We start from the raw sequence: 18,058 nt of genomic DNA on the forward strand, positions 1-18,058 counted from the left end.
AGGCCCTTCCAAACAGGAGCTGAGCGGCTTTTTTTTTTTTTAAGGTATTTGTTTGTTTGTTTGTTTGTTTCTTTGTTTGACAGAGAGAGAGAGAGATCACAAGTAGGCAGAGAGGCAGGCAGAGAGAAAGGGGGAAGCAGGCTCCCCGCTGAGCAGAGAGCCTGACGTGGGGCTCGATCCCAGGACCCTGAGATCATGACCTGAGCTGAAGGCAGAGGCTTAACCCGCTGGGCCACCCAGGCACCCCAGGGCTTTTAACGAAAGAGCAACCCAGGCTGAGCCAACACAGATCCCAGGTCCCATAATACAGCCGTCAGAGGGTGTTGGACCCTGGATCAAGGGGATATTGATTCTGTTTTCTCACTTTCTGTGTTCTTGGACCCTGGTGACGTCTTTGTACTTCGTCACAGGAGAATTTGCTAAAACTCACGGTCATATTCGAGATTCAGACAGAGAGAAGGGTACTTGAGGAGAAGAATTTTCCGTTTAGTCTGTTTTGATCACTGACCCTGCCGCTGCACTGCGTGTCCGCCACGCGTTGTGAGGTGGTTCTGGGAGGCGTGCTCACTGATTATGCTCGACCTCTGTTTATCAAGTCCCTGCTCTTCCAGATGGTCTCGTCAGGACCGTCTCTGCAAGACACGTGTGCCAGTCCCCGTTGTGCAGATGAGAAAGCTGAGGCCCACAGAGGCCACATGGTCCAGGGTCACATACGTGGAACCGGGCAGAGGACTCTCCTCCCTGCTTGCTAAACAGCAGGGCGAGGGCTCCCCTCTCTTTGCCAGCGCTTATCGAATGTTCCGAAGTAAGGACCGGGCTTCGGGTAGAAATAAGTCCCAGAGTCAAATTAATGGAAGCACCCGAGGAGTGTGGTCAGTCCTTCAAGCTGGACAGAGCGGTGACAGTGTTTGGGAGGTGGGCGGACGGGGAGGGAGATTTAGGCTGAAGCCAGATTTGCACCTGACTGATTGGCCCGTGATTAGTATGGCAGGGATGGAAACTTCCTTTTCACGGGCATGAAGCCCCCGGCCAGGTATACTGCTAAGTGCTGGGGGCGCAGAGATTCCTAAAGCAGCGTCCGTGCCGTCGGGGAGCCCCCGTTAGCAAGGGGGGACGGACAGAAATGACAGGACGAGGCTGCTGGCACGTGTAAAGGACGCGGGACCTAACCCTGCCTGCGGAGCTGACGCACGAGCTGAGCCGGAAGCAGCCCCTTGCACCAGACGAGAGTAGCAGTCAGGTGAAGAGTGAAAGAGGACTTGAGTGTGCGCAGTGTCTGGGGGGTAGGGTGGTCGGGGCCAGGAGGTGGAATTTAGCTGCAAAAGCACCAGGGCTTGAAGGGCAACAAGGGAATGATACAATTTGTGGAGCAAAGCTTCAACTGAAATTGTCTTTGTTGGCACTGAAGCCAGGGGGCAGATTGCTTGAGGGAGTGGGGAAGCCATTGGGAGTGGAAAGCCCAGCTGGGTGGCTCAGGGGAGAGGCATGGAGGGCACAGGACGGAGCAGGGAGACAGACAGAAGCCTTCCCCAGTCCTCGGCCGGCCCAGAGGGAGGCTGATGGGGATGTTGGAGGCTGAGGAAGGGATCACACGCCGGAGGAAGGACGGGGACGGCAAGAATGGAGGAAAGGGCTTTCTGACAAGCCGAGGACAAGGCGTCTAAGTAGAACCAGCCACAGGCCGGCCGGACTCTCAATCTGGCGCTCAGAAAGGCAGGCAGGATGCGGGCTGCTCTGTGTGAGTTCCAGCACATGGGAAGTCCCCGAAGCCCAGAGAGGGCAAATCCCCGGAAAGACTTCTGTGAGGTGCAGGAGGCCGGCCAGGATGGAGCTGAGAGGAAGCCCAGGTATCGCTCTATCGCAGACGGTGGGAAGAGAACCAGTGATGCCCTCCTGGTGGGGGACAGAGGAGGGGCGCCTGGGGGGCTCAGTCCAATAAGCGTCCAATTCTTGATTTCAGCTCAGGTCATGAGATCAAGTCCCGTGTCTGGTGTCATGTTCCGCACACAGATTCTTCCTGTTCCTCTCCCTCTGCCCCTCCCCCTGCTCACGCACTGTCCAGATAGACAGATAGTTGGATAAAATCTTAAAAAAAAAAAAAAGAGGAACCATCCATGCTGGAGAAGATGGAACACGGGCCTCACTGGATCAGTAATGATGCAGATGCAGAGAAGAGTGGGTTGAGAAGTAAACAGGAGGTAGGGGAGTGGAAACGGTATGCAGGTTGGTTATGTCAAATTCTGGTTTTGTCTAGAAAGACGCTGGATGGAAGGTGTCATTGCGGTGGAAAGGGGGACTGGGGTGGAGCTGCGTTCTCTGTTGTCCCACCAATGACCACAAGGTGGCACTCGTGTCCCAGTCATCTCTTCCTGAACACTTGTCACCAGACCTTTTCTCCATCCTCCCTGCAGAGCAACTCCAGCAGAAGGACCAGCAGATCCTCCTCCTCCTGGAAGAGAAGGAGATGATTTTCCGAGACATGACCGAGTGCAGCACCCCCTTGCCGGAGGATTGCTCCTCAACGCACAGCTCTCGGATCCTCTTCCGCTCCAACACAGAAGAGGCTCTCAAAGGAGGACCTTTAATGAAAAGTGCAATAAATGAGGGTAATTGCCCCTGTTAATCTCTTCCCAAAGTGCCTCATGCACTAACATTACCTACCAGATTTTACTTTTCCGTTGTAAAATAAAGTACAGATACAGAAAACAATCCAAGACAGATATTTTGTGTAGTAGATTATCATCAGGGGAACATCCTTGTAACCGCCACCCAGGTCCAGAAATAGAACGTGGCCAGACCCCAAAGCCCTTCCACACGGTCCGTCCCCATCAGAGCTCCCTCCCTGCTTCCGAAAAGGAACAGGTGCTGTGACTTCCACGTTTCCACACCGATCGATGGCTGAAGGCCTGTTTGTAGGCGCGGTGGTCTTGCTTGTTTTCCATCGACCTTTCACATTCCTAACTTCCAGGCCTCTCCACCAGCCTTTTCTCTTCCACGTAATCTATCTTTGAAGATTTGGAGCTTTTTGACGTAGAGTGTCTCTCAGAGTCCAACTTTTATTCACGCGAGCGTTCTCTTCCTCTGTTCGCGACTTCCTTCAGATCCACAGCCTGATGGAGAGGTTTTATCGCTCAGGCTGGATCCCCGGGGTAAGCTGTGTCCTTGCGGGGCCGGGCTCCTTTACCAGAGGCACAAGGTAGCTAGCTGTCTCCTTTGTGGCATGCAGGAAAAGGAAGATAAAACGATATACCCTTGATGTTTTTTTTTCCCCTTTATTTACCAGTTATCAGGATAGTGAACTGATCTGGGGTCACCCTCTGAAGGTGACCCGTACGTTTTAGATGTGATTACAGACTCACGAATTTAAACCTGTTGATGGTTTTCAAATCACTACAGTGATGATCCGTACTAAACACTGGGAATGTTCGAGATTTGCCAACCAGCACGTCTTCGTTTGGCTTCCAGGTGCTTCTGACCGGACCCCAGGAGTCTCTGAGAGCTTCAGTGCTCTTTGGTATATCAAGATGTTCTAGACTCACCTTGTTTTCTGCCCCAGATCTAGGGTCCTTTCTCTAAGGAACTCTTGTTTTTTAAGACCACAGTCCTGGCAGTAGGCCTGGTCACTGCTGCTGGAGTTTTCATTACGCTTGTCATTTTGGGTGTCTGAGGCTCCTCCTTCAGTAGCTGTCCCGGGAAAGGCTCGTGAGAACACCGCGCCCTGGGTCCTTGCGCGGGTAGTAATTTGTACCGTGGAGAGCTCGCAAGTCCGCTCTGCAGGATCGGAGATGCTCGGTTCGCATTTTCTTCCCTCGGGTGTCTTGGTTGCTCTTAAATAACGTTCTTGCTTTTCCTCCCGGCATAAAGCAGCTGTCCACGTGCGATCGTAATCTCGGTTCTCCCCTTGTAAGTCCCGTGCTTTCTGCCTAGGCGCCCCGAGAGCTACTTTCTCGAATTCAGGTATTTTGACCTTTGACCGGCATACACCTTCTGTTGGGGCTGTTGTGGGTCGATGTTCTCAGGCTCACGGTTTTCCAATTTCAGAAAAGTATTCTTAAATTACAGCTTTTAGTGTTTTTGCTCTGCCCTTGTTTTGATTCTCTTCTTCAAGAACTCCCGCTGTCCACATGCCAGACCCCCTCTGTTCTCCGCACGTGTCGCTCTCTTCACACTTTGTATCCCTTCATCTTTTTCATGCTCAAGTATTCTTCCTTCCACCTTCTGGTAAGTCATTTTCTGTTGGGTTGGTTTTGCTCTTGTGATCTAGTTTTCCTCTCTGAAATGACCATTTCTCTTTGTTTCCACTTCTTGGTGTCTGTGTTTCCCGATTCTGCCCTGGGTTCCTCCATGGCTGTGTCCGCTCCTTGCAGTAAGTAGCCCGTCCACTTCATGGACACGTGTCCCTGAGATGCTCTTAGCCCACGCGGGGAGTCATGCCCCTTGTTCTTTCCCTCGCTTGCTTTCTCTTTAGCGTTGTGTGGGATTTGACTTGGATGTTTCCCAGTTGCTCGTTTTTTTTGTTTTTTTTGTTTTTTTTTTTAAGATTTTCTTTATTTATTTGACAAAGATCACAAGTAGGCAGAGAGGCCGGCAGAGAGGGGTGAAGCAGGCTCCCCGCTGAGCAGAGAGCCTGATGCGGGGCTCGATCTCAGAACCCTGGGATCATGACCAGAGCCGAAGGCAGAGGCTTAACCCACTGAGCCACCCAGGTGCCCTACCCTCCCCCCAGTTGCTCTTTTTTACGTGAAATAAGCTCCCTAAGTTTTTAGGTGTAGATACCTTTTCTCACTTCACAGGACTCTTGGTTGTTTCCGGGGAGTGTGTTTTTTTTTTTTAAATACAGTGGCTTCGTCTACTTGATTCCCTGCCTCTGTTTCCCTCCTTCATTCCATCTGGACCTCCTCTCTGGCTTCTCTCCAGCTCAAGCTTTATTCCACTTTTAGCGCTTTTTTCTTTCTGGGGGACCCAGCTCTAGAAAAGCGGCCTCGCTGGTCAGATCTGAGAATTCCGGCCCTTGACTTCTCTGGTCCCTTGAACTCACTGTACCAGGGGGAAGAACCCTGCCAGCTTTAGGGCTGCTCTCAGATTGGCCCATCTTATTTCCTAGGGAATTCTTTTTGGCCACTTTGGGTATGACTCTAGAAGGCCATGCCCCTTCCAGTAAATTCCTTTGTCTTCCTCATGCCCTTTCGAGTTTCCTAGACCCTGTGTAAATAAGGCCGAAGGCTTCGTCTGTGAATTCCCAGTAGTATCCAGCTACAACACATATCCTGAGCTGAGACCTTCTCTGAGCAAAGGAAGTCCCTAGTCACTCTGGAATTGTCTATTCATGCTTCCTGTATATCTTGTGTAATACCATGAGATTTTCTAAGTGGAAGATGAAATGTGACTTGAGCATGTTTCCTTTTTTCCAGTGGAGATCCTTCAAGGTTTGGTGAGTGGAAGCCTGGGAGGCACGCTGGGGCCGGCGGTCAGTAGCCCTGTTGAGCAGGAAGGCATGGTGGGTCCTGTCTCCTTGCCCCGGAGAGCAGAGACCTTTGGAGGATTTGACAGCCATCAGATGAACGCTTCAAAAGGTAAATGATTTATGGGCCCCTGGCTGGCTTCCTCCATAGAGCATGTGACTCGTGATCTCAAGGTCGAGAGTTCAAGGCCCACGTTGGGCCCTAGGGCTTACTTTAAAAAACAAAAAGCAAAAACAGTAAGTGGTTTGGAACCATACTCCTGTAAGTGATCCCCGACTATCTCATACAACCCAAAATGAAATCCTGTTCCGGTAGCTGCCTCTCCCCTGTTCCAGTCAGTAGAAGTTTTAGCGAAAGCTCATTGAGTAGCTCTCTGCTAAAACACTCAAGAACCTCTCTCCGTGTCACATTTATTTTTAGTAAATGAAAAACAATTTCCTGGGACCTCAGCTAAGTTGTGACCAAAGGAGTAATGATACTCATTTTTCCTTTCTGCTTCTGATTCTTCTGTGGCCATAAAATTCTTAATCATCACTTAGCTGCCCCCAGGTGGCTTCCCCCTTTTTGGCATTAATATAAGATGTGGGAGTACCATATCCCTAAGCTGCAGATATTGTATTTTTTTCTTGGCTAATCTGTTTCACAACTTTAAAAAAAAAATTTTTTTTTTTGCTTATTTCAGGAGGTGAGAAGGAAGAGGGAGAGGACGGCCAGGATCTGAGGAGAACCGAGTCGGACAGCGGTCTGAAAAAGGTATTTTTCTAAAACCTCTACATCCATAATCTTTGCAGTTAGTCCCCTTGGATCTTGTTTTGGATCTGACTTGCTGTCATTTCCTACTTCAGGAGGAAAGCACATTTTGAAACAAACCCTACAATTAGAGTCCCGTGTTCCTGGCCGTTAGGCCCCTCGGGCTCAGAGCCTCGTGCTACACTCCTCACTGCCCGCGGCCCAAGCGGCAGGAGCTCCAGGTCAGCGGCCCACACCGGCCTGACCTCTCTAGGGGCTTCAGCTAAGTCCGGCCTCAAACCTTTGTTACCCTGTAGCGGGAAGCTGCGATGGAAAAGAACAAAAATGGGAAGCCCAAGCATAATCGAGACACCTATTGAACATTATTTTTGCCTCAGGATCTTTTTTTTTTAATGCATGTTTTTGTTTTATAGGGTGGAAATGCTAACCTGGTATTTATGCTTAAAAGAAACAGTGAGGTAAGGGCATTACGAGCTATGTCTAAGAATAGGATTTTGTCATAATTGCTAGGCTGGGAATGCTCGTCTGTGTTTTGCTGTTAGGAACAAGCTGACTCCTGGCTTCCATTTGTACACTTAGTGGTGGGGTCGCCACTTTCCTTACCTTGCTGTTTGCCTGAGCCCCGGGCATCATCCTGGAAGCGCGCCAGACCGTGGCCTACTAACATAGCCTCGGCTTCTCCGTCCTCGAGAAGCAGGCCTCTTGCTTTCTGGGAACACGCGCTGCCATGGCGACCATGGCACCTCAACTTGTGGGTCACTCTGCGTGGTCATATGCTATCCTGCCAGGACTCAAGCCGTGTTTTCTTCTCTGAGCTCTGCTTTTCGCTCACTATGTGTCACTTTGAAGACAGCCATGGTGTCCCTCTTGTTGGAGAGCTGTCTCTGGGGGCGTCTCCCTCCCCTTCCTTGGTTCAGGTCTGCTGACCCTGTCGGGGTACTGAGCCTCTCCCGCTCGCGTTCCCACTCGGGTCCCCGCTCCTTGCTCCACCAGCAAATCCCATTCCCACGCCGCCACCCTCTCGAGACTGGCGTGACTCAGGGCGTGCTCGGAGTGTGTGTACTTAATACGTGACACTGGGTTTGTGGGGCGTCCCTGTCAGGATGCTCTTGTTTCTTCTTGCTTCTAACATAGTATCATAAGGCCCTGAGGAGATTGTTTTAAAATTTTAAATTAAAGGGAACTTTTTCCTTTTCCCCTTGTCCCCCCTAAGACACAGGAGGTATTTTCCGTTGGTTGGCGTGGCAGTGTAAACACTGGCCTCCTCAGTGTATTTGCCTTAAACCAAATCCACTTACTCTCACACAGACCATTGCTCTGTCTGCTGCTCGAATGAAATTTCACCCGTATTTTTCTGTTCGGTGACTTTCCCCCCCCCCATATTTCATGACAAGGGTCGGGTAAGAAAGTACCGGACCACGGCTTTTCAGGCGTTCCAGTGCGGGTAACACTGTGGATGCCCAGCCACAGCCCGCTGGTCTTTGGTGACCTCTTTTATTAAGAAGAAACTGAAAAGAGGGTAAAAAGTGTGTTCTCAGAAGAGCTAAGCTTAATAATTAAGTTTTTGGTGTTTCGTTCTAAGTACAGTTGATCCTTGAATAACATGGGTTTGAACTCCGCGGGTCCACTTCTAATATGCAAGTTTTTTTAATAAATAGAGTGCAGTGCTATAAATGTTTTCCTTGTGGTCGTTTTTAGTAACATTAGTAACATTCTCTAGCCTACTTTTATAAGAATACAGCCTATAGAACACGTACCATATAAAGGTATGTGTTAATCGACTGTGTTATGGGTAAGACTTCGGGGCAACAGTGTATGCTATTTGTAAAGTTTTTGGAGAGTCAGAAATTATAAGCGGGTTTTCTTCCGTGCAAGGGATTCGGCGCCGCAAGCCCAGCATTGTGCAGGGGTCAGCTGTATCATAAAAGGAACATGTTCAGAAACAACAAAAAAAATGAGTAAAATAAGTCCACCCCCAAGAAATAGGTATTGTTAAATGTTGGGTGTTTATATTTCCATCCTTTTCTTCTACACAACGTATATTTATGTGTCTATTTATGTGTCTAAGTCTGTGTGAGTGTGAATAGTACAGAAATAGCTTTAACGTATCATTCACACCTGTACCCCCTGCAGCTTTGTGTCCTTTTTTTCTCCTAACACGTTAGAAGCACCTCCCCAGCGCCCGTGTGCACAAGCCTGCGCTGTAAGGGCTGCGTGGTGCTCTGTGGCTGCCGTGGTTTTACTTCCCCTGCAGTTTCGCGGGGGATTTGATGCACCAAGAACAGCTCGGTGTGGCGCTGCTCGAGAAAGGCGTGTGTGTGGCGCGTGCCCCTTCCCTCTGCACAGGACCGTTCTTGCTTTTCCTGGCATTGGGAACGATCCATTTTTAACTGCTGTTTTGTTGGTTTCGTAAGTGCATGTGGTAGCTTACTTTCCATCTCTTTGCTTTCGAAGAAAGGTAGATCGTTTTTCATAGGTCATAGAATTGGCCACTTGTATTTCTTCCTTTGCCAGTTGCTGGTTTGTGTTGCCTTTTTTCTTCCTAGGGCACTCGTTTCTCATTGGACTACGGGAGCCTATTTTTAAGTGAAGGGGTTTTTCTTTTGGCTTTCTGTTCAAAGTGTGTCTGCATTTTATATTTTAATTTTACATTTCACACAGGGGCCTTGAAGGCGCACTGTGGTTGCTTGCCTTGCTTCGAGAAGCCTTCTCTGTTTCACGATCAGAAGAGACAGTCTCATGTTTTCTTACAACTCTCTTAACGGTTCTTTTTTTTACACTTAACATTTTAATCTGTTTGAATAGGTTTTGTGTGAGCCAGGATCCCAACTTAATTTTTCCCAAAGAGTCAGCCCATTTTCTCAGAGCAATTTGTCGAATATTCTTTCCTTCCCCATCGATTTAGGAACACTCCTTAGATGCTGAATTCTTGTGATTTGCTCTGGGCTTTCTGTCCCATTACATGTCGTTTTTGTGCCAGTCATCTTAGAGAGCTGGAGCCTTATCACGTCCTGGCTGCATGCTGATGGCCCCCCTGCACCGTTGTCCCGTTTGCTTGACCTTGTTTTGGGTCTCTGGGCCATCCGTACCTGCTTACTCTCTCTGGTGCTCTCAGTCCGGAAATACTCCGTTCAGACGCGGCCCCTTGCCGTGGGTTGGGGGTTGGCTCATGCCGCGCCGCGGGGTGGTGGGCTCGGAGACTCCGTCCTGAGGGCTGTTTCCGTTGCTTCCTTTCGCAGCAGGTGGTCCAGAGTGTCGTTCACCTCCACGAGCTCCTCAGCGCGCTGCAGGTACGGGCCTCTCTCTCCTCCTTCCCTCCCTCCCTCGTGTGCAGAGAAGCTGGAAGGGTAGTGTTGGCCGGGACCTTTGAGGTCTGCGGGCAGCTCGTGGGTAAATGGGGCCCTCGGTTGAGGCACGACGGGCTGTAATGATGAGAAAGGGTACAACGTGCAGTGCTTCCAGTGTCTTTGGCCTCGGAAGATAGAACTGATGAATGATGGGTGAACTGACCTGGGAGATTACATGAATAGGTGCTGTAGCCTTGTGGCAAAACCTGAAGTGCTGCGTGGTTGGGTGCTTTCTTTAGCGTGATTGTGAGTTTCCATCTCTGTGTAGTTTGTGGTGAGGGAAGTCCTCCCCAAAGTAACTGCTACTTAGCACTTTCTGGGAATTATCCTCAAATTGTGCCCACTTCCTTTCTCCGAGCTGTACCTGATCCAATTCCTACTTCCTCCCACCTCCAGAGCGCACACAGCCCCCACCCCGGGCAGGGTCAGCAGCATGTGACCAAGTGTAACGAGGCCCTGGGTCCCCCACACAGTTGATATTACTTTGGGCTCAGTTGGGGGGGCGGGGGGTGCTCCTGACTCCATGGTTGGAGCGGAGCCCTGGACCGGACACACCTGCACGCGGAGGGGCGGGGGCCGGACCTGTCGCAGCTCCCTCCACTGCGTGTCCCCCGCAGGGCGTGGTGCTGCAGCAGGACAGCTACATCGAGGACCAGAAGCTGCTGCTGGCCGAGCGCGCGCTTACCCGGAGCTCGTCGCGCCCCAGCTCCCTGGTGGAGCAGGAGAAGCAGCGCAGCCTGGAGAAGCAGCGCCAGGACCTGGCCAACCTGCAGAAGCAGCAGGCGCAGCACCTGGAGGAGAAGCGGCGGCGCGAGCGAGAGTGGGAGGCGCGCGAGCGGGCGCTGCAGGAGCGCGAGGCGCGGCTGGCGCAGCGCGAGCAGGACGTGCGGCGCGGCCAGCAGGACCTGGAGCGCGAGCGCGAAGAGCTGCAGCTCCGCAAGGGCGCCTACCAGTGCGACCTGGAGAGGCTGCGCGCCGCGCAGAGGCAGCTGGAGCGGGAGCAGGAGCAGCTGAGGCGCGACGCCGAGCGGCTCAGCCAGAGGCAGGCGGAGCACGACGCCCAGCAGGTGCGGGCGCCCGCGGGGGGCGGGGGGGGGGGGGTGTCCCGGGCGCGGAACCCCAGGAGGAGGTGGGTGGAGCACGCAGGCCCGGCTGTGCGCCTCACTCAGCGGCTGCTCCCGCGGGAAGCCCCTCGGGGATGAGCTTCAGGCGGGGGCGTCCGTGGGCATCCGTGCACCCATGGTCGACCTGGCGGAGGGCGGACGCTCGTCCGGTGCTGCCGTGGGGGTGGGGGGCCGACCTGCCCCCCAGAGAGGAAGTTCAGGCAGCGTGTCCCAGGGGCGCGGCTCAGGGTCCTCGCCCCCGGCAGTGTGCAGGGTCTGCAGGGAGCCGCCGGCGGGTGGAGTCCACCGCATCCCTGTCACCGCGCAGGGCCGTGCAGGGGACGGCACCCAAGGTGGGTTTCACGTCCGGCTCCCCACCCGCCTCTAACGGGACAGGCTCCCCCACGCCCTCAGCCCTGTAGTAATTCTGCAGGGAAGTCAGTCTTCACCCAAGCAGCTCTTTTCTCCAGGGAATGGGGGTTCCTTTCTGCACTGCCTCCTCCAAGGCGCTATGAATCCTTCGTGGTGCGGACATGTGGTACCTGAACAACCGCAGTAGTAGGTCAGAGGTGATGTCTGCAGCACTGTCCCCGGTTCCACGTGGGCGCTAGGCAGAAGTCCTGGATCTTTCTGTGGCATGGGCCCGTGGCATCCAAGGAAGTGGGTACACCCCAGGCTGACTGCCACCCCCACAGTTGACCTCAGCCAGGGTGGAGTGAGCGGACCCTAGGGCTGCCACCGCGCTGGCTTAGAAGCTCTTGTTTTGACCACGCGCAGGTTTCACGTCAGCACAGCAAGCTGCTGCGGATCCCGTCCTTCCTTCCGAATCCGGAGGAGTCACCCTTGCCGCCTGTACCTTCCATAGCCAAATCGGGATCCCTGGACTCAGAACTCTCGGTGTCCCCAAAAAGAAACAGCATCTCTCGGACACACAAAGATAAGGGGCCTTTTTACGTACTGAGTTCCACCAGCCAGCCAAACAGAGCCCCAGAGGGTCAGAGCCAGACCCCGGTGCCCACGTCCGCCTCCACCCGCCTGTTTGGGTTAGCTAAGCCAAAGGAGAAGAAAAAGAAGAACAAAGGCAGCCGCTCTCAGCCCGGTGGTGAGTGACACGCGTCAGGTCTCCCCACCGCCACGTTGCTCCTGGGTCCTGAAGGGGGGGCAGGGTTGACGGAGCAGGCCATTCGGCTGTGTCAGCTGCACTGCCGTCCCCGAGCCCACTTGCTCTGCCTGGAGGGCGGCCGGGGCTCCCGGCAAGAACGCGGGCTCAGCGGGCATCTCGGACCCCCTCTGTGCACATGGGTGCCGGGGGGAGAGCGCAGGTCTCGGTGTGGGGGCATCTGTTACCCAGCCTGGGGGCTGAAACTCACCGCAGTGAAGACCGAAGTCCTCCCCGCTTTTCTGTAGGTCTAGTCCGGTCATGAGTAGAACTAGCACTTGGTGAGCACTGCCCCAGGTCCGGTTAGCCCTGCGGGTGGCTGTGTGACGCAGGTGACACCGAGAACCGCGGACGTGGCTGCCCGCACCCAGCTCGTGATCAAATCCCAGTCACCCAGGCTCCCAGCGTGTGCAGCCCTTTCCCCAAGTCCTCCCTCAGTTGCTTCTCGTCAGGATTGCTCCCTCCCGTCTCCGGGGGATCAAAGAGAAGTTTCTGTCTCGGGGCCTGTTCGTTGGTGAATGGGAAGTCCACTGCTTTGTCAAGTCGAAGGGCCCAGTGGACCAACGAAGGGGGTCAGAGGACCTCGAGCTACTAACCCAGTCAGGGAGCCCCGGTGGGCGGGAGGGGTGGCTGCCCGCCAGGCCAGCATGTGCTGCATCTGCAAGACTTGGGCTGAGGGGGAAGGGGAGGGAGCTCAATGAAGAGAGCAGTTTTTTTCTGAAGTTTTCTCCTTGGTTTCCCCTTTCCCAGATGGCCCTATGTCAGAAGTGCCCACAGAGGGTGAAGAGATCTTCTGCTGACCCTGCCCTCTGCCGTGGCCACTGCCTCCTGTTCTGGCCCGTGGTCACCAGCCCCACCTCTCCTCCTGTTCCTGGGTGTGGTCTCTTACCTTGGACACAGAGCTGCCCCACGTCCTGGACCAGAGGGACAATGATCTGGAAGGTCAGGGTGGGGCAGCAGACCCGGGCTCAGCGGCTCACACCGAAAAAGCGGCCCAGAAGTCCAGGCGATGGCTTCAGACACGTCAGGAATCTCTAGAGGCTGAAAGAAATGTGGAAATAAGGTCTGAAATTCTACCTTTTACTTGAGGGACACAAGCAACAGCCAAACGGCAGATAGTTTGGACTTGGTCCGTGTACATAGAGTTACCCTTCTGCATATACACGTGGGGTGTGCCAGAATTAGGCGCCATCTGTCGCGGAGGCCTGGTCCGCTTGGCACAGGAGGGGCCACCCGGCTCTGCTCCAGGAGCACGCGGGCCCTCGCCTCATACACCCTCCTAGTCCTCCAAGGTGGTCCTATCACCCTGCCCCGTGCACACCTCCTCCCTTTCTGCATGTTTCATTTTAGAAGGGATGGCAAACGTTTGTGAAAACCAGTAAGAGAAGGTGTGATGTGTTTAAAAAGCATATATATATATATATATATATATAGGCAGATATATATATATGTGTATGTGTGTGTACATATATATATGATCTGTACCACCTTCATTTTAGTGTTTGTCATTTAAAAAAAAAAAATCTATAATTTTAACATGAAATCCAAAGAAATTATAGTCTGGCTTTCCAGGATGTTTGCCCACATACTCTGGGCACAGACGAAGTAGAGAAGTCTCCACGTCCTTACTCCTGCATGGTGACACTTTTTGGTTGTCACTGACCCACAGCCTCCTTGACACCATGCCGAGGGCAGCGGCAGCAAGGTTGTCCCCACCCCTGCACTAAGACAGTGGCCCCGTTGGTTCAGGGGAAGGCGTTCGGCCCCTCTGTCATCGTCATCATTTTTAGACCAGTTCGGCCCGAGAGGTAGCCGGCCCCGGTGCGGCTGGGAAGCGTGCTCGTTCTGTAGCGGGAGGCCAGGCCGGGATTTGATTTCTTGAAACGTTTCTCCAATCTAAAGGTCTGTTGGTTACTGTATTCCGCCCCCTCGAAGGTGTGCCCCAGACGCGGCCTGGCTTCCCTTCTGTCTCCCGCGCTGGCGGGGTCCCTGATTGCTGGAGGCTCGCCGCAGTGCTAGAGCAGGACGGTTCTTGGAGGTCCTCGGAGCCCCCCTCTCCCTGCTGGACTCCATACTCCCCGCACGGGGAGACCCTGGAAACGTCTGTGCTTTCCGTGTGCCCTCCCCTTCCTGCTCTTTGCCCCTCGGGAGCATGGGTCTTTGAACATACCTTTTAAGAAAACAAAATCTGCAACTTGGTGCTTGTTGATGAGTTGCAAGCTGGCCTTGCCGATGGAGATATTTATCTTTCAGTTTATTTGAAAGAGGTCTGCTTTAAAATTGTTAGCTTAGACTTATTTATTGTGTGTGTGTGTGTGTGTGTGTGTGTGTGTGTGTGTGTGTGGTAAGGGTGAGCACCCCAGCCCAACGGCTTCCGCTGTCTGGTCCGTGCAGAACGTGAACAGCGCTGCTCGCTCCTCCGTGTCTGTCAAAGTGCCTTGAGGGCCCAAAGGAAAGTTAAAGGTTGGGGAAGGGGAATCCATTTCCTTCCCTTCTCTCACCCCCCACCTCCTCCTTGGATCAAGGGATGTCTTCTCCCTTGCCTGAGTCAAGAAACTTGTCACCTGTGAGTTACATTCACCTGTTTGTGTCTCAGAAATTTCTTAGCCTGCAGAAGCAGACTGTAAGAACAAAACCAGCTAAGCTAATCATCTTTTGAACCACGGTGTACCACCCCCCCTCCGGCCCCGAACAGTGAAAAGATAGGTTACTTCCTGGCCTTGGTCCACACTGCTCCGAGCCACAGCCACGCCTGCCACGGTTCTCCTCGAAGCACATGGAGCGCAGGGTCTGTCCCCCTCTGGGGCTCACCGTCCCGCTCGCCGTGGGCCGCTGGAGGGAATGGCACCTGGGAGGGAAGGCTGCATCCTTCCTGCTCGGTGTCACCGTAGGCCAGGCCCCTGTGTTCCCTGAGCTTGCACTCGGTGCTGGCAAGATGGGCCCTCACGTCTGCTCGCCACTGACGCGCTGTGGACCCCGAGTTTCTGGCCCCTGCTGCCCAGCTTGAAAGTGTCTTTTACTCAACTACGTTTGAGCTGATGTTTGGGCTGCTTTGCGGGTGGTGGTGATGGTGGTGGCTTTGCCTGCGCCCACCCGCGAGTCACTGAGCTCGCTCAGGTTCTGGGTAGACACGTGCAGAACCGGATTTGGAGGGGAGCCTCCCGCGTCCGCCCCACCTTCATGGAAAGCCGAGTTCACAGCGCAGAGAGACAACGGCTTCCTGGGAGCCGCGCTGTGACAGGTCTTTCTCATCCCCTCCGGAAACTGCACTCCGGGACCTCCTTTGCCGGGCTTGGAGAGCTGCCGGGATTGTTGCTGCTTGTGCTTGTCACCTTGAGAACCACTCTGGTTCCGGAGGCTGAGGCCTCATCTGGGCTCTTTTCTTGTGAGAAGGGGTCGTCTGCCCAGGGGACTCGAAGGCCGTTCCCTCTTGTGTCGTCCAGGAAGCTCCAGAAAGCAAATGCCTGACACCAGCCAGAGCCCCCAGATTTCCAGAGTCTAGTGAAGTTCCTGGAGGGAGGCTCAGTTCCTGGAGGGAGGCTCAGTTCTGTCTCAAAAATTCTATCATCTCAGAAGTTGTCATCCCAGTTGGGTGACATGCACTTTAAATGCTCTCATCTGTTGGCTTCTTTTTTGGGACAATCAGCTATGTGAACTCTTCTTCTTTGAAAACAGAGAGGGTTAAAAACATGCAAATTGCCATGATTCAGCCTTTGCCAACATTCCATTCTTTACCCCCATGAGAGCGATCTGTGGGGAAGAAATCCTTATCAAGATTTTTTTTTTTTTTTTTTTTTTTTTTTTGAAAAGGTACGAATCTTACCTTTCTCCCTCTTACGTCTCAGGGTAGCACCACTGACGTCGTCTCTTTGAGAAGAGAATGTTCTCATTCTCTTCCTGAGCCCCTATGAGCTAGCAGGAAGCACAAATTTTCAAGACCCTTGGGGTTTGTTGTACCTTTCCTGGGAAGGGGGGCAGGTATGGTGGTGCAGGGGTTTAATAAGGTGGACTCTGCCTTAAGCAAGGGGCAGAACCATACCTTAGAGGCCAGGACTTGATCCAGAAGTTGGGTGTTCACAGAAGTACTTAATATTTCATTGCTTGGTCTCTAAGGCCTCTCCATAGCCAGTTCTCTCTCCCCGAGGATTTGGGCGTTTGCCCCAAGGAGGGCTTGCAGAGGGGGCTGAGTCAACTCCAGTGTTGATGGGTGACGGGTTGTGCCCAGGCCAGCCGAGCCCTGGGAGGGTGTTGGAGACACTGTTCTGGTGATGGGCCTCTGGCCATACACACGTGGCTTGGACGGGCCCCCAGAGGGGATCGGCGTCCTTGGCCTGTGGGAGCCCGGAACCAGCCCTGTAGGTTAGATGGCAGTGGTTGAGTGACATGCGTGCCTCGCGCGCCCGCCTTCCGGCTGGACACACACATGCCGGTGGTGCTGGGCCCGCATCCCAGCCCCGCGCTCTCGCGCTCACTGACACACAGAGATGAGAGGAGGGCAAGGAGTTTGTTGTGGTTTGCGTCTTTTTTCTTCCAGCATCGCCAAACATTCCTAGTTAACCAGAGCTTTGGGATCTACTGCCTGCTGGCCAGGTTTTAAAGTGGAAAGTATTTTAATGCTGCCATAAAAGTAAAATCAAAAAAATGAAAACAAAAAAAAAGGAAGGGAAAAACAAAGCCTTCTTTCCTTGTACTCATCTAATTTAATTTGTCAAAAGATTGACAGGCCTTGAATTAATTCTCCATCTCGCTAAGGTTGAAAGCCGGGCAAACCCAGCCGGCTAACGGCCTCCGGCCCCAGAACACGCCACCCTGCTCTGCACGCCTGGCCTGTGCCAGGGGCCCCTCTCTGCCGCGAAGCAGAGGGTGCTGCCCCCCCAACCCTGCCTCTTCACCCCCGATACTCACCCAGCTTGAGCTCTCCTGCCTTTCGCAGCCACCCGACAGGCCCGTCCGGTCAGCTTGCCCGTAGTCATGGTTCAGCCTGTGGTTTCCCGTGTTCCTTACCCGCTGCGGGCGTGGGAGACGCCCGGACCTGCAGGAGGGCAATTCCCGTACACCTTATACCTCTGCTTTTGTGGTTTTCAACTGCTAGACAAACATTTCTGTGCTAGATTCTTTTAAATAAAAAGGGGTTAAAACCCAGATGCTGTATATTAATTTGTAATTATGTATAAAGTAAAGCAGTTTTAAACTGTAAAAAAAATTTTTCAGTGTGTTTTCTGGGATTTTGCCACAACATACTGGCTTTGTATTTTATTTATCTTCCTTTCTAGTTATTGGCTTCAGACTCTACCTGTAAAGTCCCCTCCACCCTTTCAAAAAATAAATGTCCTTTAAGTTTCAGTTGTTGCCATGTCGTGTTCTATCCCCGTGGGTTGCCTGGAGAGCGTCTCAGAATAGTCTGGGCTCCCGATAAAGGGGCATCCCCCACTCCAGTAAGAGCCCCCTCCCCAACGAGAATTTCTGTTTCTAATGTCCCTCTGGGAACAGGAGTCAGGAAGAGTCTGTAAACACTCAGCAGCTCCTCGGAGACATTTTCCTGGGGCCGGGGGGATGGCATGGGGCTGGCCAGCCCTGAAGTCATGATCTGTGCCTGGAATCAAAACTATTTCCAGTCTAATCAGAGCAGTAAAATCATCCTTTGCTATAGATTATTCTATATTAATTCTTTTGACAGAGTAGAATTAATATGAGTTTGCCTTCTTTGACATCTTTCTCCGCCCCATATGACCCCCCCCAGGAAGGGGACTTTGGGGGCACTGGCAGAGTAGGAGGACCCTAAGCTCACCCCATTCCACAGACACAACTTCGTAACAGTCACATCAGTGCAAACAGACCAAAGACTGGTTCCACAACTAAATGTGGAAATGAGGCCATATCCAAGAGGGGAGGAAAGGGAGAGACACTGTGGGGAGCAAAACAGATGACAGCCCTCCACGGGAGGGAGGGAACATGGCCCAGAGGAGGGGAGAGAGACCATGGCACCGGGGAGCCTGCACAGGGAAGACGAATCCCCGTGACATTTTGCTTTGAAAACCAGAAGGGCTGAATTTCCCAAGTTCTTACAACCAGTGGGACTTAGAACCCAGAGCATTAACAAGTCAACCAGCTTGGCTCTGGGAATCTGGAGGGCAGTAGGAACCGGAGTCCTCACCCTTAAAGAGACAGCACGACAAACAGCCCAGGGAGATAGTGTAGGATCAGCACTTTGAGACCCGCCTGGGAGGCACAGCAGGG

General features: G+C 53.0%; 1 protein-coding gene across 6 annotated transcripts in view; it reads left to right on the top strand.

The window, feature by feature from the left end:
- LOC111152612 (A-kinase anchoring protein 13) overlaps positions 1 to 17,164 on the top strand; it is a 320,098-nt gene extending 302,934 nt beyond the window's left edge. For 5 of the 6 annotated variants that reach the window (XM_022511140.1, XM_022511139.1, XM_022511142.1 and 2 more), the window contains 8 exons: positions 2,412 to 2,606; positions 5,412 to 5,573; positions 6,145 to 6,215; positions 6,626 to 6,670; positions 9,452 to 9,502; positions 10,177 to 10,626; positions 11,440 to 11,764; positions 12,572 to 17,164. In XM_022511140.1, coding sequence (XP_022366848.1) covers positions 2,412 to 2,606; positions 5,412 to 5,573; positions 6,145 to 6,215; positions 6,626 to 6,670; positions 9,452 to 9,502; positions 10,177 to 10,626; positions 11,440 to 11,764; positions 12,572 to 12,621 — 1,349 coding nt within the window. In that variant the 3' untranslated portion in view covers positions 12,622 to 17,164. The remainder of the gene's footprint in view (positions 1 to 2,411; positions 2,607 to 5,411; positions 5,574 to 6,144; positions 6,216 to 6,625; positions 6,671 to 9,451; positions 9,503 to 10,176; positions 10,627 to 11,439; positions 11,765 to 12,571) is intronic. The other variant, XM_022511141.1, reaches the window with a different exon arrangement.
- The last annotated feature ends 894 nt before the right edge of the window (positions 17,165 to 18,058 follow it).

Source organism: Enhydra lutris, unplaced genomic scaffold, assembly GCF_002288905.1.
Source record: "Enhydra lutris kenyoni isolate GAN:26980312 unplaced genomic scaffold, ASM228890v2 scaffoldscaffold29, whole genome shotgun sequence".
NCBI lineage: Eukaryota > Metazoa > Chordata > Mammalia > Carnivora > Mustelidae > Enhydra > Enhydra lutris.